Source organism: Mesoplodon bidens (assembly GCF_964165515.1).
Source record: "Mesoplodon bidens genome assembly, chromosome: 5".
In the NCBI taxonomy this organism is placed as follows: Eukaryota; Metazoa; Chordata; class Mammalia; order Artiodactyla; family Ziphiidae; genus Mesoplodon; species Mesoplodon bidens.
The window spans coordinates 119032806-119057820 of record NC_138161.1 but is presented as its reverse complement, the minus strand read 5'-3'; the positions used below and the strand labels follow the sequence as shown (position 1 = coordinate 119057820).

The window sequence follows — 25015 nt, the reverse complement described above, 5'->3', positions numbered from 1 at the left end:
TAAAAGTAACCAAATAAAAAGAAACTAGGGGTTGAGATCCCATATTTTCCATTTGTCTATGCTGAGGAATGTTGGCTATTTCTCTCTTCGCTCATTTCTTTTTCCCTTTTTGGTGGCTTCGATGCCCTAACTGACCTCCACTCTTCAAAAACAGTTGTCACATTACGCTGTCATGGAGAGCACAGAAGGCAACTATAGTCGTAGACCTCGATTTATTGAAAGGGAATACAAGAAGAGTGTCTTCAAGAAGAAGAGACACCAGGGGACTTCCCTGGTGGCGCAGTGGTTAAGAATCCGCCTGCCAATGCAGGGGACACGGGTTTGAGCCCTGGTCCGGGAAGATCTCACATGCCACGGAGCAACGAAGCCCGTGAGCCACAACTACTGAGCCCATGTGCTGCAACCACTGAAGCCGGCGCGCCTAGAGCCCGTGCTCCACAACAAGAGAAGCCACCGGAATGAGAAGCCCGCGCACTGCAGCGAAGAGTTGCCCCCGCTCGGCACAACTAGAGAAAGCCCGTGCGCAGCAACGAAGACCCAACGCAGCCAAAAATAAATAAGTAAATAAATAAGAGACAACATAACTACGAGTTTACAGATTTTAAAATGACAGACACCTGTGCCCATATTCTGTCCCTGCCACCTACACGTTTGTGTGACCTCACACACGTTACTTAACTATTCTGCATCTGTCTTCTGTCCTGTAAAACCTAGCTGACACTCACCTTCAACAGTGGCCTTAAGCACTAACTGAAATGTTTTACACAGGCAGAGTACTTAGCACAAGTAAGTTTGCAATAACTATCGATACCTCCTCTGCTGCTTGTCATCATCAATGGAGAGAAGCACACATTGAAAAGTGGTGATCTTGAATGTCAGAAAGGGATACCATCTACGTACTCTCTGCCATTTGACATCCTCCACCTAGACGAAGTCATACACAATTTGGGTTCATTCTTTACCTTTCAAGTGGAGAATATTGATGACGAACAAAATGTCCCCACAAGTGGGTTAGTCAAAACAAGAGCTTCGTTTCTTAAACCCTTAGGGAAAAAATCGAGTATAGCAGATATCTGGGACAAAGCTCAAGGCAGCAGATAAAGGCTTCTCTGTTCATAGAGAATGCTCTGCGTACGTGCTCTGGCTTGCCTTTCAACAATCATCCCTATTAAATCGTTGGTCTCTCTGACACATCTAATGAAGTCATGTTCATGAGCAGCTTAATCATGGGATGCAGTTTGGTACATATTTTGACAGGAAAGCTGTTTGTATAAACTGAAACATGCAGCAAATATATAATTTCAGAAAATGTTCATTATGCTTTCAGCGTGACAATCTTTGGCTTGAATCCTTCCGTGCCTATTTAGTAATTTTAAGATAGGCTGTTTCGAGTACCGGTTAACAAATAAAAAGATATTCTTAAGCAAACTGCATGTCAAGCCAGTGGAGTAGTGAATAATTACACACACAGCAAACTCTGCACCACGTACTCTATCCAGAAATCTTTCAGTTCGGGAGAAGTCACACATCTCTAGCTGAATATTGTATGTCCCTGAAATTGATTCTGGCTATAAGCACATGAAAATAAAAAAGAAAGAAACTGAATTAAGAGAAGTCATCCATAAATAATACTTTTGTAAAATGTTGATAACAAGCTCCAGGTTTGACATATAGCTAATTATCTAACTGCTCAATTAGTAACTGAACAGTCCTACCTTATCTGCTCAGAGATATTTTGAAGTGAGGTCAGGACATATGCCTTTCCTGTTATAAATGATCTCCAGTCCCCGTGTGTTTGGGTCTCAGCACTAATTAGAAGTGAGACTTACATCACTCTCGTGACCTTCTCGAAGGTTGTATGTGAGGTCATGCTGAATGTCTTCCACAAATTTGTGAGCATATTCTGGGTAAAGGTCCAGCACTTCAAAGAGTCCTTTGAGGATGATGCACTGGAGATCACAGTAGGTTAGCGCCTTCACATCCGCGTTGGTCTTGATCACTTGATCCTTAATTGATAGATTGGCTCCAATTAAATCCCCTTTCCCTTGAAACAGTGAAAAAAAGACATGTAGCTTTAATGAAAAGCAAGCTTGGGACTGGTAACTTTGTTTGATTTACAGGCTTCATTTCTCTGAAATTACACTGAAAGAGAAGAGGAACCTTTATCTGGGGCAGGGTTTCTCAGCCTCAGCAGTGTTGAGATTTGGGGCCTGATCATTCTTTGCTGGCAGGGGGAGCATCCCGTGCAGGGTAGAATGTTTAACAGCATCTCACATCATCCACCCCCAGAGACGACACACAAAATATCTGCAGGCATTGCCAAATGTGCCTTGGCAATCAAAATTGTCCCCAGTTGAGAAAACTGGTCTAGAGAATAAAGGCTAGGAGCCTGAGAGTTAGGAATTGTAAGTCATACATGGGCTCCAGACAGGTCCCTCATGGGATTTGGTAAATGACTTTAGACAAAGCAGTTGACATTTTTCGTCACAGTTGCTTTAACCATTCAAGGGAAATAATAATGGCTCAGTTTTTATGACTGTAAAAATGATCCAGGATTCTGAGGTTTAGACCATCAAGAGGTATATTAATCATTTTGATTTTAGCACTTTGGACAATAATAGAAGCATCACCATCTAATATAGTTGGGTTGTTTTATTTATCTCTGAACATGTCTACAAGACAGGAGGTGGGGCATGGAGGAGGAGAGTTGAGAGGCAGAGGCAACTACTGGGCATTACAGACCATGAAATCTACTACATACAAATGCAAAATACAAGTCATAGTTTTAATGCTGTGTGACAGTGTAAAAATCCCATTTTCTCCAGCAACAAAGAAAGTGAATAAATAAAAACTATGAGCTCTTCCACTGTGGGGAGAGTTGATCTAACACTACTTTATTCACATTTTCTGTGTCCCACCCCACAGCCAGCACCTCTAATCTTTTGTAACACCTCTGTCGATCAGTCTTAGGCTACACTTCACCTGTCTGTGAACTAGCTTACTTCCTAGAGTTTGCTGATTAGATAATATTGGACAAGTTAGTTGAATCTTTAAAATCTTAAAATTGATTCGAATCTGTTTAACCTGGCAGGAGGGTGAGCATAATTGTAATTACTAACAAAGAACTGATCACAGCTTCAGTTTTATTTTAGACAGAGCCATTAATTCACTCAGTGTCCATGTGAGAAATCTGCAAGAAAATCCATTCAATTCTCAGACAAACTTAGGTTAAAAGCTGAGGTAATATGACCAAGTTCACAAAGGATGCTGGCATTGGATTCAAGGCTCCAACTTAGGAGTTTCTACTTTGTCTTTGCTTTGTCCTCAAATATCATCATGCCTATAAATAAATAATAAATAAATAAATATGTAAATAATAATAAATAAATAAATATGTAAATAATAAATAAATAAATATAAATAAATTATTTATTTATATATTTTTATGGCCGCTTTGTTTCATTTCATAGGGAACCAACAACCACTAATTGACCAACCAAAAACCACCAAGCATGTAATATCTTTGGAATGTTATAGAACAAATTGCCCCGTCCATTCTTCATTCAATTAATTTTTTAACTTTGAAACTTTTATTTTTTACTGTGTCCAGAATTTCTGGAAACAAAGTCTCTGGCATGCAGCAGGCTTCAATAAAAGTCTGTTTTATTGAATTTGACAGTAAAAGGAGATGTGCCACATCAACCATGAATACCTGAGATATTCATAAATATTTGTGCCAGATCAAAACATTTTAAATTATTCCAGGTATTATCTTTGAATTAAAACCTTGAAATTGATCCTATTTGGCAGAAGAAAAATGACTAAAATCTATATTTACAGACATTAAGAGAATAAACAGCCACACAGTGCTGAAGAATTCAAGTTTGATTTATTATTGTCACCTGTCCTGCTAAACTTGGAAATTTTTTTTCTTGCATGTTTTGTTAGAAATCTAAATTGCTGCTCAAAAACTCAAAGTTGGATACTGATGCAAGATGTAAATATAGCCAGGATGGACTGAATACAGCAAATTTTCAAATTTTGTATATCTGAGGAGAATTTATCATGATGCACCGTGTTGCTGCAGTGAGAATTCACATATTCTGTTAAGCAACTGGTGTTTGGAAAAACTTTAGGGTCATCATACTTTCATACCTGGTGATTTTGGCCACAATGACCCCAGCATCTTGTTAAACTTGGCATCCTAGAAATAATTCTAGTTTATTTATTTATTCAATGGATAATTATGGACCACTGACATGTGTACCAGACCTCAGGTGGAGCCTGGTCCTCACCCTCACTAATTTTACGATTTTGTGGATTACTCCCTACTTAGATTTAGAGCCTATATCTAAATTTCTTAATTACACTGGGTTTCAGTATCCTTATTTCTAAAAGAAAAGAAGATACTTATGGTCCCTTAGAGTCTTTATTATTCAGAATTCCATTACTGATATTTGCTAATCATTATTCTTCCATTGGGCAAAAAAACGTTGATGGGATGCATGTGCAAACCATCCTGGTTAGAGCTATAACTTATGTTTAATTATAATTAGACAGACTAATGCCATCTGTGAAGAGTGTATTTATCCATGCTTTGTCATCTTCTTTTAAACCACAATGAAGAAAGTGTTCAATTACCAGGACATGAAATGAATGTGTATAAGGCAGACAAATTCTATCCCTGGAAAAATCCCTTCCTCTGTGTCAACTGCCTCCCCCAAAAGCATCAGATTAAGAATGCCTTCAAGAATTGATAGGACGACGGGATTGTTTGAATAAATTATGGCTTGACAGCAGTTTGGTGATACCTTTCCCCTACGACATTATGCATTAATTATTTTGTTGGCAGAGTGAACATGTACTAAATATCTATACTTTAAGCCATGTGATTAAGTTTATCAAAGTCAGTATTGATTTAAATTGGCCCATAAGATAATATTACCGTAAGGGAAATAAAATAGTCAGTCTCCGTTGAAATAATGTTAACCACAGAGAGAAAATATTACTAATGTATTATCTTTGGGTTTAGTCCCAATATAACATAGTCATGTTTCAAATGGTCATGTGCATCTCTGAGACATATATGGTAGCAGCAAAAATGGGAAAACATTAATTACAGGAAGCTCAATTTATGTAGGAAATGCAGGCCAGAAGCACAAGGCAATGAACTAAGTCTTTTAGTTGTTAGAATTTTTTTTAAATAAGAAAATCCAATGGAATTGTGTATTACAAACAATAGTATTTACATACAAGCCATCAAATTTGTACTTATCGTGACATAGTATCAGGGATGATGCCTTCGTATTCCATTCCTAGAACTGTTGCTAGTTACCAAATTTAAAAATTCACCACAATTACAGAAAAACACACATTATATACATTTAAAAATAGTGCATTAATTTGCTTACATGTATATCAAGCCATAAGCTGCTAGAAAAATAACTAAATACCCTTTAATTTTATTTATTTTATTTTAAATTAATTTTTATGGGAGTATAGTTAATTTATAATGTTGTGTTAGTTTCTGCTGTACGGAAAAGTGAATCAGTTCTACATATACATATATCCACTCTTCTTTAGATTCTATTCCCATATAGGTCATCACAGAGTATTGAGTACAGTTCCCCATGCTATACAGTAGGTTATTAATTATCTATTTTATATATAGTAGTGTGTATATGTCAATCCCAATCTCCCAATTTATCCCTCCACCACCTTTCCCCCTTGGTAACCATAAATTTATTTTCTACATCTCTGACTCTATTTCTGTTTTGTAAATAAGTTCATTTGTACCATTTTTTGAGATTCCACATATAAGCGATATCATATATTTGTCTTTGTCTGACTTACTTCAATCAGTATGACAATCTCTAGGTTCATCCATGTCACTGTAAATGGCACTAAATGTCCTTTTAAAAGCAGACTGTGTCAATGGACAGGCTATAAAACTGATAGTGGTACTAAGGAAACCCACAGGTAAAGAAAGGTTTTGAAGCAAAGCTAAAAATGATTGTCACTTTAAATTTTGAATAAAAAATGATAGAATGACTGATCTTTAACTTCATAGAGTTGAGAAGTGGGCAGGAAGAGTGTTAAATTCTCCTCTTGAAAAACACACACATACAGAGTCTCACTCTCTCACTGATAATGAGCTGACCACACTTGGGATAAATACACTCTTTTAGTTGCTCTTCCATGTCTTTCTATTAAGGAGAAAAACATAAGGGGGTGAATCAAGAATTGAGCCCAAACTTTGGAAGGCAAGCTCTACCTTTCCTCTGGGATGTGGTAAGCTGAAGTCAATTGGAAGCAATGGAAAGCATTCTTCCATTTGGTATTTTACCCCTCACTGCCCCCATCTCTGTACCTCTAACTGGGGATAATCATAGGAACCTAATAGAGTTGCAAGATTTGAACTGGATAATGGACATACAACACCCAGCTCACATTAGGGAATCAATCAATATTAGCTCTCTTCCATCTTCCCAAATATAACCGATCTTGAAGCTTACTAGCTAAAATCCAGAGACTGCAGCCTTAACAATGATCATATAGAATAAAAGACATTGTTCAGAGGTGGAAAGAATACTGGATACAGAGTCTGAAGACCTAGGTTAGCTTTGACTTTGGAAAAATGAGAAAATACCTCTCTTATCTGTCTCTTTGTGTTAGGAAAATGTAACTAAGGTCCCACATGTGAAAATACTTTGTAAAGGGTTGGGTTGTCCACAGATATTAGGTTCTTAAATATGAAAATTAAAAATAAATGAAAAGTGCTGCATTAGCCACTTTTAATGAACACAAATTCTAAACATTATCATTTTACACTGGTGTTCAAAATATATCGTTTAGACCAGTACCTAATTTATTCATAGGCCTTCAAGAAATAATAGTTGAATAAATAAATGAACAAACAGATAAAGAAACAAATGAAAGTGATTTTTAAAAGAGGTACACATAAAATTGCAGATAGCAATTTTTCGACATTAACCCTGCATGTCATCTTTTGTCAGCTGACATTTACATTTCAACGAACACCAATTATGTCTTAATAGTTGGAGTCAACTTTGTGGTACAAAATATTCACAAATTGTCCTATGAATTTTTGAGGGAGTGAAAAAAGCCTATCATCACCTTGACAGAATTGAGTTAATGATTGCTATGATTGCTATGAGAGTTTATTCTCAATACGAAATCATTTTTTGTTCAATTTCTAGCACAGATAAAACAATTTCAATGTTCTTTTCTGAATTGATTCTCCATAAAAAGACATAAATGCCCTCTGAAAACTGACCAACTGTTTCACCAAGAGGCAGACTATATCAAAATTTATAATCTGGCTTTAGGAATCAGAAAGAACTGTGTTCATTCTCTTGCTATGTTATTTGGGACAAATTAAGTTAACTAAGATACTATATATTCACTTGTAAAGTGGGGATAATATTTATACCACTGGATTTTTAACAAGAATCAAAACATGTGTTGGATATAACACTTAGCACAGTGTAAACTCAATATATGGCATAACAATTAATAATAATAATAAAAACTAATAATAATAATTCGGCAAATTAAACCCATATCTTGAATCCACATATTCATCCCTAATTTTCCTTCTCTCAATCACAGTTTTGCCCCCCATTTCATCTCCTTAATTTATGCTCCAGAGTAAAATTTCATGAAGCTTTTCAACTCAGACGTACCAAGAATCGCCAGCACCATGCTGTCTTTAAGAACTTCCATGGAGCCCGAGCATACAAAGTAGATGGCCTGCAAAGCATCTCCCTGACGCAGCAGATACTCCCCTGGAGCACAGAAGGAGGTTTTGATGTGTAGGGACAGAGACCTGAGGCAGCCCCGGCTGGCACACTCAAAAAGGGACAACTGTAAGATTTCCTTGTTCAGGTGCATGGTGATGTCAGAACGAAGCTCATCTGGAAAGTCTTTCAAAAGCTGTCAGAGAAGAGGAAAGAGGGAAGCAAGTTGGGGTCAGTCTTGTGTAATTGATTGAATATAAGACCACAGGAAGTTTTTCCCACTGTTTGACCAACCACAGTACAGAAGAGGAAATATACATATGAATAATCCTGGAGAGATTTTTCCATGACTGTGACCCTGATTGTGTGCTCCTAAATGATCAGCTGTTAATAAGTCTGGAGAAATAGAATAAATTAATAAAAGACTCTAGAATGAAACATATAGTTCCTTGTGACTTGCTTCTCATAAAGATGCCTACTCAGGACAGAAGATATGGAATTTGGACCCTTTAGTGTTTCCTCTGCTGTCATGACCATCTGAAGAGAGGAAAAAACAAATAATCACTTAAAAATATTGATGACTGGTTTCATTGGGGGGTTGGTGGAATGGTTGCTTGATTTATAGTATACCTTTTCTACAGTGGTGGTCTGCGGCGTTTCTGGATATCCAAAGATAACATGTTTGCTGAAAAGCTTTTCTTTCTTTTTTTTTACTTTGTTGCTTTTAAGGTAAACATTAACTTGATTAATCTAATATTCCATAATTCCATCATTCGACTGTCATAAGAATTGGTTCCTTCAAAGAGGGTCAATGAGAATGAAAATAAGTCTGCCTGATTGACCAAAGTAGCAAGTTACTGTAAAACACAGGCCAATCCAAAGTGACATTGTAAAAACATAAGTCAGAGCAGATGAAAGAAGATGTATTGAGCTCATGAGAAATTAAAAATAAAGAGATAAAGAAGGTGGTAGGTGTGTATTTCCCTTTGGAGACCTGCATTAGATCACTTTGCTTTTACCTTAGAATACGTGCTTTCTGCCTGAAAACGTCAACATGAGAAATGCACATTACCTCATTGGAATCTATTCCATTGTTGACTGACCAGGTTGTTTGGAAATATTCAAGCATCCTCTGCTTGAGCTGTTGGGGCAGGTGATGGACACGTATGAAGTCCTTCAGATCCTTGGTTCTAGTGTGATAGAGGGACCACCTGGAATACATCCTCTGTATGATCGCCGTCACGTTTCCAAACACCAGGGCATGCATCAAGGCTAGAGAAAACAACATGGCATACAATGAGAGAAAAATAGGACAGAGGGGCTTCCTCCTTATGTATAAATGTACAGTCTATATATCCTGAATCAGCAGAGTACACGTAGCTGGCTACGTTGACACAGCTATTTTGAAACAGGCTTTTTGCTGCAGCCGCAGTGCCACAGGGTGCATCCTGATGTAGTCATTTCGATTCCATGTGACTTGATCAGAGTAAAAATACCTTTAAAAAATACTCAGTAATAAGAACAATAGACCACTTTGACCCACACTTAATCTGTTAGCCGCCATCCTGGCTATGACAAACTTTGATTTTTGTACTCTATTCACATCTGTATTATTTTAATTGTTGGGTATAACTGTGTAGGTATGATGAAATGGTTTTAATAATTTCATAGAATAAGCTATCAAGTTAGGGTTTAATAGTTATTTTTATTATAATAACAAATACGTTTCAAAAGTAAGTCTATAATAAAAATCTGGTTAGCCTTTATGAGAATATTAGTCTCTTCCCCAAAGCCATCATTTAAAATTAGTTTTAGGATATTAAATAGGACACATTTCTATTAATAAATGTATGGAAAAAGGTGTTAGAAATGTAATTGAGGATTTCCTGGGCAAGCTGAAGCCAAGATAACACCACCCCAACTCTCTAGTCACTTTAATTTTAAAGGACATAGATATTAGGAATTCTGAGACCATTCAAGAAACAAAGAGTTCAGGTATTCTGCTTAGAGTCCTCGCCACCTTTCTGAGAAGAGCCACGTGGTACACGAACATGTGACTCCTGTTTCAATGAGATTTCTTGGTCAGTCTTCCCCTCCCAAAAGCACCACCAGAGTGTAATGAGAGAGAAGGCTTTGTTCACCAGAATTCCAGAGTGGATGGGGACTAGGGATGGATTTTCTCCTGGAAAAACATAGAGTGAGTGAGCAGAGGGACTTCACTTCCCAAGGAATCACCTGCTGTGGGGAGTGGTCAAGTATCTCAAAGTCAGAAAAGATGTGAGGATTTTGCACTAAACAGTAGTTGCTGGTCAAACAACAGGAATGGCCTAGCAGACACCAGCAAGAAGCCCGAGAAGGCCTTGGACCCACCTGGGTTTGTGAAACTGGGAAAGAGAAAGACCCAAGTGTGCCCACACTTACGGACAGATCAACTCTCTGTGATATTCAGATTTCAGCCCTGATCCCCATGGGACTGGCAAGGAGGTAGGAAGCTCAGGGGTTGGGTGAAATCACTGGTTTCAGTGGTTTTTAGTTAAAAAAAAAGACTAAACATTTCTAGTTTGTCTATTAAGACTTATCATAAACGTCCCTGTGCCCAAATCTCAACATCCAACGAACTATGTTAAAAGTTTCTTAGCACCAGAATTGATAATTAGTGCAAATGTGTCAACCTGTTGTTACATCCATCCTCCTGAATATTTCAAGATAACCCCAACCCGAATTCTTTCTTTCGGTTACATTTACCAGAAATTATCAACTTTTGTCATACTAATTTCAGCTTAATCTAACACTGGAGTTAAAATTCTTTATCAGGTTATACATCATCATTTCTCTATGGAAAATACAGTCACTATGCCAATAAAGTCACCCCATAATAAAGAAGGCCTCAATATTTTGGAGAAGTTACTAGAATAGGGTTAAACTTAGTGTCTATATACAGGAGGCAATATAATGTTGCAGAGGAAATATGGACTTCGGAATCAGACACCACTAGATTTAAATTCTGGCTTTACCACTTCTAATTTTGTAAACCAGGCGAGACATGTAATTCCCTTGTGTGGTTCCCTTATATGTAAATGGGCATAACAGTACCTTACTCATAGAGTTATTTCAGGATTTAAAGAGTTAAAATATTTTAAAGTGTCTTTAATTGTGTGTGGGTGCTCAATTTATGTTAATTTTTCCCATGAAAGTGAAAAGTGCTATGAATTTCCAGGATGCTCAGTGGTGTAAAATATGCAGGAGGAACCCAGATTTAAGGCTTTCCAGCAACCTGTCAAATAATTGAGTGGTTCTTTGTGGAAATAACTTCTTGATGGAGGAAATTAAAAAAATATTCAAGAAATGCCTGCTACATGCAAGCACACATAGGTGCAGATTCTTCCTAAATGTTCAAAAATGCAATGTCTTCCAAAGGGTTAAAAATATACCAAGAAAAACACATATTGCTTAACAACTAAACGTTGAATACTTATTGGCAGGTTCTAAGTAGAGGCTTATTCTTCTGTATGGTTTTAGAAGCACAACTGTTCTGCCGCTTAAATATTTTATTTGGAAGGGGAGACCTCTATTTACGATAAACACTCAGCGAAGAAAAGAACTGATTCTGCTCCAAGTCCAAGGAATTAAACACTGATTTCAGACTCTGTTAATATACTTATGGGCTCAGTGTTTGGAAGCCCCACCATCTGTAGAAAGTACGTAGTAATAATCATTTATGGAGTTTAAACTGAGTACTGAGAACAATTTTATTTCATTTATTTTAACACTGCTTTCCTTAATTAAGTGTATGATTTTAACTTTGCTTAATTATAATGTGTGTAAAGCACTTAAGGTAAGAGAAGTAATATGTTCAGATCATTTAGCATCCTAATTGTACATCATCAATAAAATGAATTACTGGATTCATTGTAGCATTCATAAGTGTTGTTGGAAAGCCCTAGTCTATGTCTGAGTCATCATAATTTCAAAGTCTCATTTCAGCATAGGAAAATACTTCTAATTTAAGTAGTTCAAAAAATACAACCCTAGATCTCGTAGTTTTTCAGTTTTCCAAAGTTGTTATTGCCTCTCTATCACTGGTTATCATTTTCACGCTGGCGAAGCATGTTTGTGACTGTCAGGTCAAATCATTCCATCTACTATGAAACTTTGACTGAAGAACTTCTATATCCAGGTCAGTCTGGAAATTATCCTTCACTTTTCCTTTTTATTCCTAGCAAATTTGATGTATATAATTCTTAAAGTAGCATGCTAGGCCTACTGCTGAGTCTGTGGGAGGTTCTTTTTCTTTGCGGAGGAGTTTTGTATAGAATACGTTTTGTAAAAGATTATGTTAATATCAGGTTTTCAGAGGAGGCTCAATCCTCAGGATCTGGCATGAAAATAAACAGACCTCAAATGAAAATGCATTCTTATAGGTTGCCTGGCTTTCTCTTTCCCTTTTTTCTTTATCTTTCCTTTCCTTCCCCCTCTTTTTCCCTCTTCCTTCCTTCCCCTCCTCTCTCTCTCTCTCCCTCCCCACCAGCCCTTTCTTTGGATTTTGGGCAACCTTGCTGTCCTAAGATCATCATTTCTGATTTCTTCAGTCAATTACTTTGCAGTGCCTTCAGCGTCTACAGAGGGACTGTGCTCTCTTGCTATAAAAGGAGACCAGAGCTCAGGCTTCGGGTAATCTTAGCTGCCCTACTCCTCTTTCTCACCTACTTATTGCCCTGGAATTGTCCAGTCCTTGCTATAAGTACACTGGATTGTGAGTGGCAGATGGCAGGGAGAACAGAGAGTGAGAACAATTTTCTAAATGATGAATTGAAATGGCAGTGTAAAGACACCTTAAAAACAGCGAATTTGTGGGTCCAATAAAATCACGTCAGGGTAGTATATATAGGATAAGAGGACCCAAGGAAAGCCTTGGCTGTTAAGAGTTTCACTCTACTTCTTCCATGGCAACAATGCCTCATTTAAACTGGACATGTCCTGAGTGATGAGTCCTCTTCATTAGAAAGCTATATCTAACCTCTGAGGCTGAGCTGATGGTCCCAACACTGGGGGCTCACTCATCAGGCAGCCATTAATAAATATGAGAGAGGAATTTTAAAAGACATGGGAAAATGTTCTCAATATATTTTGTTTGGTGACAAAAATGATATGTGTAGTTGATATAAATCTCTTAGAAAATAGGGGAATAAATGTATGAAAAGACTGAAAAGAATATCCTTTGGTGATGGGATTACATGTAATTTTATTTTTATGTAGATTTTCCAGTTCTTTCGAAATGCGCATTATAATAGGAAAAGTTAAAATGGAAAAAGAAAGAACATCATCTGCCTGAGTACCTATTTCCATTACTCAACTGTGAACTCCTCGAAGGAAAGCATCTTATCTTAGTCATCTTTGTTTCCCTAGCATCTAGCACAGTGCCTGGCATAATTTTAGTGTGCCATAAATATTTATGGAACCAAAATGAACCTCTGGCAGTTTGATAATTTCTTTAAAAAGTTTTATAATCATAAGCAAGTAGCTTAGAAAATTTAGCAACAGTTCAGTCCCAAGCCCTTCCCATCATCCCCATCCCACTCCCCAAAGGCAAACTTTCAAAATTATTTCTTTTAGGTCTTCTTCTGATTATCACCAACATTTTAGATCATGAGATTTCACTTCTACTGCTTGACTTATCATATTAAGACAAAACATAAAAAGCAACTTGACATGAAAAGTGAGAACTCAGCTCACTGCTATCCACTTTCTCATCCCACACCTGATAGTTATATTATTATTTTTTGCTCATCTATTATAATTTTACAAACTAAAATTAGTATCAAAGACACACATTGAGAAGATTACACCAATAGTAAATGTATAGTTCATTTCTCAAAGTGAACAGATCCATGGAATCACCTCCAGATGAATAAACATGATATTATCACCCAGGGCTCCCTGGTGTCCCACACAGTCATCAACCAGCACCCTCACCAAAGGTAACTGCAGCTATGAGTTATACTGCAGTCAATAAGTTTTGCCTACCTTTTGAACCTTCTTTAAACAAAATCGTACAGTGCATACTTATTTGTGTCTGTCCTCTCTGCTCATCACTGAGTTTGTAAGATTTATCCATGTGGTAACATAACAGTTCATTCATTCTCATTACTGTATGGTACTTTGTTGAATAATTATTTCATAATTCACTTATTTATTCTCCTATTAGTGAGCATTTCCACTTTGAAATTTTTGCAGTAATGCTTCCACGTTATGTCTTTTGATGTGAATATATATGATTTTTTGTTGGATATACACTCACAGATGGAATTGTTGAGGCACAGAATACAGATATGTTCAAACTTGGTAAATACTGCCAAGACTCTTGTACCAACTCACACATCAACAGTATAGGAGAAGTCAAGATGGTCTTTTTCCTCTCAAACACTTAGGGTTATTAGTGTTTTTAAGTATACCATTCTGCTGAATGCAAGTGTTATCTAATTTTGATCTTAATTTGCATATCCTACATGAATGATGTTGAGCACCTTTTTTTTTAAATAAGTTTATTGTCTATTCAGGTAAGAAAATCTATTTTTGAAGTGCTTTTTAAAAATTTTAATGCGTTTTTTAGTTCTCTGCTCTTAGTGATTTGATAGAGTTCTTTATATATAATAGATAAGAGTCTTTTGTCAGATACATGTTTGCAAATATCTTCTATCCTGTGGCTTGCTGCTTCACGTTCTTAATGATGTCTTTTGATAAACAGAAGTTCTGAAGTTCAATTTATCAATCTTTCCTTTATGGATAGCACTTTTTGAGTCATGCTTAAGAAATCTTTGCCAAATCCAAGGTCATGAAAATACTTTCTTATGTTAGCTTTTAGAAGCTTTATTTTTTTCCCTTACACAATTAGATCAAAATCCATCTGGAATTAATTTCAACTTAGTTTTAAGAGGGGTCAAGGTTGTTTTTTAACATGTATATTTATATATATTTGACTCAGCACCATTTATTGAAAGTATCATCTTCTCCCCCTTGTGTTACAGTATCACCAATGTCATAAATAAAGTGACCATATGTTTATGGGCAGGTTTCTGCATTCTCTTCAATTCCATTGGCCTATTTATCTATTCCTGAGCCAACACCATACTTTCTTAATTTCTGTGACTTTATTACACATCATGATATCTGCAGCATAAATATTCCAATTTTGTTCTTCTTTATGCTTGCTTACAATCATTTTAGTTCTGCAGTTCCTCTAATTTTTAGAAACATCTTGCCAATTTTCAGAGGCACATATATACAGACAAACACACATCTACTGGGTTTTTTAAATTGAGACTGCATTGACTCTTTAGGCTAATTTGAATAAAACTGGTATGTTTACAATACTAAGTCTTAAAACCATCACCATTGTATATCCTTCCATTATTTTAAACTATTTTCTAATGTTTTATACTTTTCTGTGTAATAGTATTGCACATTAAAAATTGTTTTTTGATGTGGACCATTTTTTTAAGTCTTTATTGAATTTGTTACAATATTGCTTCTGTTTTATGTTTTGGTTTTTTGGCTGCGAGGCATGTGGGATCTTAGCTCCCCAACCAGGGATTGAACCTGCACCACCTGCATTGGAAGGTAAAGTCTTAGGCACTGGACTGCCGGGGAAGTCCCAGTATTGCACATTTTAAAACATTTATTCCAGTTTATTTGATGTTTTTATAATTTTAAAAATATTATATTGTTTGTTACTAATAGATAGAAATACAACTGATTTTTGCATATTGACTTTATATCCATAAGCCTTACTAAATTCACTTATTAATTCTAATAGTTGTTTGAAGCTTTTAGGATTCCTTCTTTGTTTTGCATGTTCTCAAAGTTTATACAGATTTGTCTAGGTATGGATTTTTTTTCATTACTTTTGCTTAATCTCTTTGATAGTTTTAAATATGTTTCCCATAAATCAGTGGTGTGCACACTCGTTAATTACAGATGCTCACGTGGAAGATTTCCCTTCCCCCTCCTCCTCCTCACTCAGCTTGTGAGCGCCTCTGCCCTGGATAATTATCTGGGGTTCTTACACTCACCTGCAACATTTAATACCACTCCTACCCACTTTTGTAGTAATTATTGCATCTCTGTCATTAGCAATTTCATCGGCCTTGTGTGGGGATTCCTAATAGGATAACTTAACGTTGATTCCATGGTAATACATACTTTAAATTAAAAAATAAATTATTTGTATATATTTATAAAAATTAAAAAATAAAATCAATTTGCAGTATATAATGAAATGGATATTTTACAATAAGTTTTCTAGGTCTTAGTGAATCCGGGCATTTAAACTCACTAAACTTCTGCTGCCTTATATTAAATTGGGATGTTAATAACCTCTAATTCATAGTGTTATGAGAATTAAATGAGCAAAGTGTTCAATATTGTGAACTGTTATGATTAGTTCTCAAAATTATGCCAGTAATTTGTTAACTAGGAAATATTAAAAATGAAGGCATCATTTCTCTTAGCCTAGGGTAATTGTCACAATAATAGAGTTATTTCCCACAGACACAGATTTGTGAAGCTTTAATTAATAAATCTGAGTTACTCAGATGCCATTTGCCATTCAAAACCAATGGTTTCCTAAGTGCTGCTCAAGTCACCTAAATGCTTTAATGCCATTTCCAAATGAGTGCTGGTTTTGCACCAGGATAATTTGCTCAATAAATATTTACCAACTAACAAAGTGGCATTATCTGATTATTTCCCATATCTTTTGGCTTTGTGACCAGCTTAGCTTCTACTCACAATGAATAGCAGGGAATAATAATATCCTTAACAATTTCTGATTCAGGACCACTTACACTATAGTTAGTGAATCAACAGGAAAGAAGCTCAATTAGCTAACATATTCTTCCAATGTCAAATTAGTGCGTTAAGCCTTGAGCATTTGAGCATTTCCAAAAATTTCCATCAGGAGTAGAAGAAACATGGGCAAATATTAAATAAATATAGACTGTGTCTGTTTACAAAATGCTTGTCATTCTGCTAGGCTGAAAGATGGGCCATCAAGGAGAGCAGCAATTATATAAGCCATAATACTGGGTATAAAATCACCACCACGGGATTGGCACATTGCAGCTCTTTAGAAAACGAGAATTCCTGTTCTCTGCTCCCTAGGCTGTTACTGCTCTACATCGGCCAAAAACCTCTTCCAAGTGCTGCAGTCCCAGCATGCTACCTCAGCAACTCTGCCTTTCCAAGAAATTTTCCCAATCCCTGGCCCCGTTTCTCACTGCTTCTCAATTTCCTAACTGATTTGGCACTTAACATTTACTGCCTGGTATTGTTAAAACTCTTTCCACATATTTCTTCCAAGGTGATCCTAAAATCCTTGAGGGAAGATTGCCTTTATGATGCTCTGGTTTCATGGTAGGCTGGATGACTCATTGCTTGGAGTCCCACAAAATCAGTTCACATCTATGCAAGGAAGTTGGTAGAAACCATCTTCTATATTAAGGTTCAAACCTCAAAGTGATATCTGGGACTAAGGTCATTAAGAAAACATGATAATCTCAATTAACATACACACACTACTATATATAAAATGGATAATCAACCAGGACCTACTGTATAGCACAGGGAGCTCTACTCAATATTCTGTAATAACCTATATGGGGAAAGAATCTGAAAAAGAATGGATATATGTAGATGTATAACTGAATCAGTTAGCTGTACATCTGCAATGAACACAACATTGTAAACCACCTGTACTTTAATATAGAACAAAAATTAAATTTAAAAAAAGGAGAACATGACAGAACAAGCTTTTGAGGGAATACGGTGGAGAAGAAAGTACGCATAGAACTCTGGCTTAAGAATATTTACTCAATCCAGGTAGACACCCACATCTCCATGAGAACAGCTTTATAATTCACATGTTTCCATTTATGTATTTAATGACAGAAGTAAGTAATCACCTGGGTTCCAAACTTGCCTCTTTACTTACTGGTTGTATGGCATTGAAAACGTTACTTTATTTCTGCAAGGTTTAGATTTGTCATCTGAAAAATGTGGGTAATAAAGGCATCAATCCTGTCAGTTAGGAGGTTCAGAAAAGAGAAATGAAAGTAAATATTTCATCTGGGGGAATTTATTATAAAGAACTGTTTTCCCTGGTGTTGGAGTGCTGAATGATCAGAAGGAGAGTCTAGATAGAGGTCACGTGAGTGTGATAGCTGCAGAGCTGGATGAACAAAGAGAAGAAGTGGGGTTATCAGCGCTGAGGAGCCCAGAGGAGAAGCTATGGAAGCCACGAGGGGTCAGGGCTCTGACTTTGGATGCGGGGGTACCTCCAGCAGGTGCAGGGATCTCTGAGAAAGCTCAATGAGGCTGTTTCTGAAAGTGCCTGAACAGGCTGAAGTTGGAGCCACATGCAGCTGTCTGACGTGGCCTGCCACTCAAGGTACACTGCCCCCATCAGAACCCGGAAGTTCCTTCCCCCCTCCTCCTGCCTCCAGTCTCCCTCTGGCGCCCCCTATTGGGAGAAGTGACTGATGTCAGCTGGCAAAGAAGAATGAGATTTGCGGAGTCCAAACCCCAGCGATACAAAGCAGAGTACAGACGCTGGGTTTGAAGCTCAGATGTAATAGCATAATAACTTCTCTATTTGTTAAATGGGATAATAATGGTGCGGAACCCATAAATTTGCCTTCAGAATTGCTTGAGGTATTGTACTGAAGCATTCAGCACAGAGAATGGAACATAACCACGATTAATAAAGGTTAACTATTTATGATTATTTATTGGTGTTTGTTGCTTTTGTTTTAACTAAGTTATCTATCAAACATCCTTAATTTACTATAGTAGTATTAATAAAATTTGATAACCCTCACCTGTTTGGAGCTACAAAAATGGCATTTCAAACGTATACCTGTGATTCAGACTCATGTAACTCACAAACACTAAAGGTAAATAGCATGTTAGGAAGCAAAGTGCCTGCCCTTTCAAAATCAACCATCAGATACATATACACATCACTACATATAAGATAGATAACCAACAAGGACCTACTGTATAGCACTGGGAACTATAATCAATATTTGGTAAAAACTATAAGGGAACAAATCTGAAAAAGTACATATATAACTGAATCACTGTGTTGTACACCTGAAACTAACACAAAATTGTAAATCAACAGTACTTCTATTAAAAACATATATATATATATATATATATATATATATATATATATATATATATATATATATATAATCAACCATCAGGTAAATGGTTATTTCTTCTGTCAGATGGAATTCTTGACATCCCAGACTTTCATTGCTAATCTACATGTATATATAACTGTTGGTCACTGATTTCCTAATTAGTGCTTTTAGACTCTTCCAATGTAAACCAATCTATCCTGTATTGGGTTTTAGGACAGAGGGAACATAACAGCAACCGTTTGGCAGACACTTGTTCCTTCTCTTGGTCTAAAGGAAGAATATTCCTTACCACCAATCAGCATGGTGCAGATGGAAAAGATCTTTTCTGCATCTGTATTAGCAGAGACATTCCCAAACCCAACGCTGGTGAGGCTGCTGAGTGTGAAGTACAGAGCGGCAATATAGGCACTTCGGATCGACGGCCCCCCCAAAGTATTGTTACCATAGTATGGAGATTCCAGTCTCTTTCCCAACTCATGAAGCCAACCTGAAATGGAAAAAAAAAATGAGCATTTAAGCCCCCAAAATAAAATCTCAGTATTAGCACCTGGGCGTAATGATGAATGAACATTTAAGGATACACGAAGTTGCTCAGGATAAAGAAGAAAGTTAAAAGGAAGTTCAAGGCAAGGAATTAGATTCCATGGCTCTAAAGCAAAAGCATCACTTTCATGCAACTGTTTTTATAACACACACAGCAGAGAAATATACATTCAAGAGTGGATTGGTGGTCAAAGCTGAACAGGTTACTCTAATGCAAGAACTACCTGTAGTGACAGAACCTGGGATTTCTACTCTCGGTAACAGTGTTGTACATTTCACTAGCTGTTAAGCTTATTTCTCAATTGGAATTTTAAGAAACAAAGGGGTTGAATAGGTATTTTTCAACTCTACATGATAGTAAACAGCAACCAACACAAGAATCTGGACTTCATATAGGCAAGATGGGCTTTATTTCTTTTCTTTTCTTTTCTTTTCTTTTTTTTTTTTTGATGGGCTTTATTTCTATCCTGTACAACCTTTCTTTATTTTATTCACCTGACCTGATATCAGTTGCCTTATAGGTCTTAGCTCCTGTTTTCCTCAGGAATGTTTCTCTACAACCTCATTCTGCTGCTTGGGGGTGGTGGGGGAAAACTGCACAACTATGAGGTTCCTATAATGGAATTGGGTGCTCCCCTACAACTGTTTCACGATACTGGTGTATACATGTGTCAAAACTTATCTAATTAAATGCTTCAAATATGTGCATTTTATTGTATGTCAATTATACTATCATAAAGCTGTAATAAAGCTATGTTAATAAAGATGGGAAATAACAAGTTTAATAATAATAATACAATGAAAATACAACACAAAGACCACTTTAAAATACTTTACTGGAAATATTTTCTCTTTAAAATATTATATTTAAAAATTCTCTGTGTGTGTGTGTGTGTGTTATGAAACACTATGGCAATTCAGCTTAACCCATAAGGTCCATGAGACCTTTATTAAGGGATGTTAGTCATTGACCACTATTTCCTTAAAACACTTCATTTAATGGCTGCCCAAGAAGAGATGGAAAGTCATTACATTGTTTAAGTAATAATAATGCTGTCATTATCAACTAAAGTTATAGATTATGCAACTGTGCTAGGTAATTAAAATGCAGATTTGAAACAACTGGGTTCCTTGAGATCAAACAGAAATGCTCAGTGACAAGTACTCTGTCTCATTTATCATCTCTAGAGAAGTGTTTCTCAACCATTAGCTTGCCTCTGAAATATCTAGAGAGCTTGTTAGAGACAGCCAGGTCCTATCCCTGGAGTTTCTGGTACAGCACATGGGAAGGCTGGGGAGAAGGGCTGAGAATTTGCCTTTGTAATAGGTTCCCATGTGATGCTGATGCTGCAGATCTAGGGGACCAAAGTCCCTCGACTTCGCAAAGTCACCTTCTAGAACAATAGTTCTCAGTGCTGACTACAGCTGGGAAAGCATTTTAAAAATACACTGTCTATGTGCCACCTCCATGTACTGAATCAAAATTTCTTGTTCCAAGTTCAGGTACTGATATTTTTAAAAAGTTCCCTAGTAGAACCTGATGTGAAGATAGAACTTAGAACCATTATTCCAGAACTTAGCAAAGCCCCTAACAATAGTAGAGTTTAATAAATATTATTTCTAAAAGTGAAATAATTAATGAACATATAAATTGTTCTTGCCCTCTGCAATAATGTGACAACACTGATGCAATATAGCAACACATGAGCATTTATAAATTTGTACTAGATTTCTGCACAAAGTATAATGAATGTATTTTTTGATGATAGAGAATAATAATAAAATGAAAATTACACATTATGAAAGCTGACACCATTAGTAAGCTATGACCATTTATTCTGTCTGGAAAGGCTTTGTGAAGGAATAAACTCCACATTCAAACACAGATTTAAATCTGGACTCTTCCATTAAATCTGGACTTTTCCTTCCATCTGTGGGAATGACTAACTTCTTTGAGCTTCATTTTCTTATTTGTAAAAACACGGACACTATCTAACTTGTACAGTTGTAGGGGATTAAATGAGATTCCACATGAAGAAATGCCAACCCCTGTTAGTGGCAGATATTATATTAGTATATAATATTTCTTTTCTCTCTCTTTCTCATGTTACTTAAATTGGAACAGAGAAAGTACAAAATTCAGAAAGTAAGAGAAAATATGAGATCAGGAGTGAGTCATAATGGAAAAGGAAGGTGGTGACTAAGTGTACTCAGTAGAACCCAAAGGTGCCATCTGATAGAACTGAGCATTTCTTAACTAATAGAAATGACAGGGAAGAAATCTAGGTAACAGTAGTTCTTAAAACTGGGGGAGTTATACGCCCATTTGTGAACCTGAAGAAAGACATGCTCCTTTTCCCAGGACAAAGCACACATGGAGACACACACACAATTTTGTGTACATTTTCAGGTGGTTCATGGCCTTTTCCTACAGGCTGGGTCCAAGGGCCCAGATTAAAGAGTTCTGCTCTAGAATTTTAAGTGAAGGGAAGGAGGAAGTGATAAAGCATTATTTGGTAAAACCTGGTTTAATCCTGTATGGAAAAAGTTTTAGACATAAAGACAGCTATCCAAGATTAATTAAAGAGATATCACAAAAGCAAAACACATGTGCATTTAAAAAATATTACTGGTGTATTTGTATGCACTGTAGGGGGAGAGTCAAGACAAGTAAAATCAGGAAGCAGAGAGGACATCTGAATATATCATTGTACTCAGGATGCTGATTTCTGCAGAAGAGTGCTCTTACAGGCATTTGACCCAAGCGTTGTCAAGTACGGCCAACTACAAGATGTTGAATGGCTGGTGGGTTGGCTATTTCTCAAGTGCCTTCCAAGCAGTGCTCTGAAAGCGATGTCATGTTTCTGCTCAAAACTGAAGTGATTAGAGGGGCTTGCCCCTTTCTTCCATGTTGGTCATTCCCACTAATTCTGGGGAAGTCTGAGCAGCTGAAAAATGTCATTTTGCCCAGAGAGTAAATATTGCATGACTAATATTTTTATTTGATGCACAGAGGAATGAGAAAAACAACACCACACACAGTAAAGCCACTGCTTCCTCTCAGCTGAATCAGCTATACAATCAGGTTATGATTAAAAAACTGGACCCATCTACTGATCTTGAATTGAATTAAAGTGTGCCTTTGCTTACAGAACCTCAAGTTTTCTCATTAGAAAAATAAAACCAAACAAACCCAGCCAAAACCTTTGATTAAATTCCTTAATGGGAACAAAAGTAAAACGTTTTAAAATTCTCCAAACCAAATCAGTTTTCATAGAATTTGATTTTCTTAATAAAATAGGATAAAATTTTGTGATAGCTCATAAGGATTATATTAGATTATACTCTCACTCAGTTCCTGTTCATTTACATATGTGTGAAACTGTCTCAGAAGCGATTTAGGGAGCAAAACACAGACAAACAACAGACCTACTTTTGTTGATATATCTTTTCTGTCTAGCCAACTGTTCTGTCTATTTTCAGATGCATCTTGTTTTTTAAGAAGGGTTGTTACTAAACTGTGTTGCAGCTATTGGAGCACAAGCAATAATGATGATAAAAAAAACTTGGTAACATGGAAAGGAGGTAACACCCACAAATCCGGGGATGGGCTCTGGGGGCTAAATAAAACTTTTTCACAGAACAGCTCGTCCGAAATGAGAGCACATGTTCCACTGTAACAAGACAGCATGTCACTGTACTGTACAGAAGAAGCAATTTAACCAATTTGGAAGCCAATCTTTTTTTAATCTAGAGAAACCCATCTCTAAAGGGATGTCCTAGAACAGTCTGTCTGCTTTTGCTCGATTTTTTCCCCCTAAATTTTGAAGGAAAAAGCATACACAAAAATGAAGTAGAATCTAAATATACTGGATACACTCTCATCTGATAAAAACAAAAGATAACATAAAATAATCCTGTCATCACCAAAATAGATTAGATGAATAAAACAGAGGAGATTTATGAAATAAGTATCAATTTCAAAGATAGAATGACTCTTAATGACCATGCCCAGAAGAGCCTATAATTAAGCATGATAATTCAATCCATATACTCTTCATTGCATACTTAACCAGTATTTTGGTTAATTACATACTTGTGTGTGTGTGTGTGTGTGTGGTACGCGGGCCTCTCACTGTTGTGGCCTCTCCCGTTGTGGAGCACAGACTCTGGACGCACAGCCTCAGTGGCCGTGGCTCACGGGTTCAGCCGCTCCGCGGCATGTGGGCTCTTCCCGGACCGGGGCATGAACCCGTGTCCCCTGCATTGGCAGGCAGACTCTCAACCACTGTGCCACCAGGGAAGCCTGAGGAGAAGGACTAGGTTTTGAATCGGGGTTTGTCTGAGTTGAAAGTCTTTACCCTTTTTCATATGCCATACTCCCTCCTGATACTTCTTGTTGGTCAAGGTTTTGGTATCAATGTACTCCTGATTGACTCCATCTCTTTCATAGAAAAGGCTGCCCCAGTGTATTTTTCTCTGTAATTGCTCTTCCCTTCCACCTGCAAATGGAAATTTTCCATACTGTCTTCTGCTTACAGTCAACTTCATCCAGCACATGTGGTCTTGGAGACCTGGCATTACTTTTATTTGGAGCATGGAAATTTTGTGATGTTCCCCACAACCCCCCACCCCCAGAAGCCCTAGCTATTATTCCAAAGGTGGCTGGCGGGAATGGATGAGTTCATGGTCTGCGTATGCAAAGGCTTGGGTATTAAAAGAGCTTTTTGGAACCACAAACTGAACTCTGAGCAACTTCCCAATGCTTCATTTTCCAGGAATAGAACTCTTTGGTTACCCTCGTGCGGACTTTGCAAGAGACTTTATATAGGTCAGACCTACACTGTGGAGAAATTAAAGACCACACAGCTTTAGTTTTTCTTACGAGAACCCACTTTCTTATGTAATTTCTTGGACCTGATTGAAAATATTGGATAAACTAAGCATCTTGAATGACGCTTTAACCATTCCACTTAACTGGTGCTTGACATTTACTTTCACCTACAGACACCAACCCTCTCTTTACAAATCCAACATCTGACAACCATCATGTCTTTGTAATGGTTTTGAAACAATGGAAACAAGTGCAAAAGATGGTTTAGTCTCCAGCCTTGCACACAAAACTGATTTAACTCACATTGTAACCAAAGCACAGTATACAGTTTGTTTATCTATTTGCCTGTCTTGCCTGAACAATTTGGAAAACAATGTGTTTGTACATTCATTGGGTATATAGCAGAGGTGATAAGAAGCACAGCCATGGACTTCCCTGCTGGCGCAGTGGTTGAGAGTCTGCCTGCCAATGCAGGGGACACGGGTTCGTGCCCCGGTCCGGGAGGATCCCACATGCCGCGGAGCGGCTGGGCCCGTGAGCCATGGCTGCTGAGCCTGCACGTCCGGAGCCTGTGCTCCGCAAGGGGAGAGGCCACAACAGTGAGGGGCCCGTGTACCGCAAAAAATAAAAATAAGAAAATAAAAGAAGCACAGCCATGATGAGCACAGGGAAGT

The 25015-nt window shown here is 37.1% G+C and overlaps 1 protein-coding gene across 1 annotated transcript in view; it reads right to left on the bottom strand.

Moving 5' to 3' along the window:
* Window positions 1-25015, bottom strand: part of KCNH8 (potassium voltage-gated channel subfamily H member 8) — a gene marked incomplete at both ends in the record, with an annotated part of 333350 nt that overhangs the window by 67586 nt on the left and 240749 nt on the right. The window contains 4 exons of the mRNA XM_081235814.1: window positions 1830-2044; window positions 7707-7956; window positions 8833-9032; window positions 19254-19451. Of these exons, the coding sequence (XP_081091940.1) occupies window positions 1830-2044; window positions 7707-7956; window positions 8833-9032; window positions 19254-19451 (863 nt within the window). The remainder of the gene's footprint in view (window positions 1-1829; window positions 2045-7706; window positions 7957-8832; window positions 9033-19253; window positions 19452-25015) is intronic.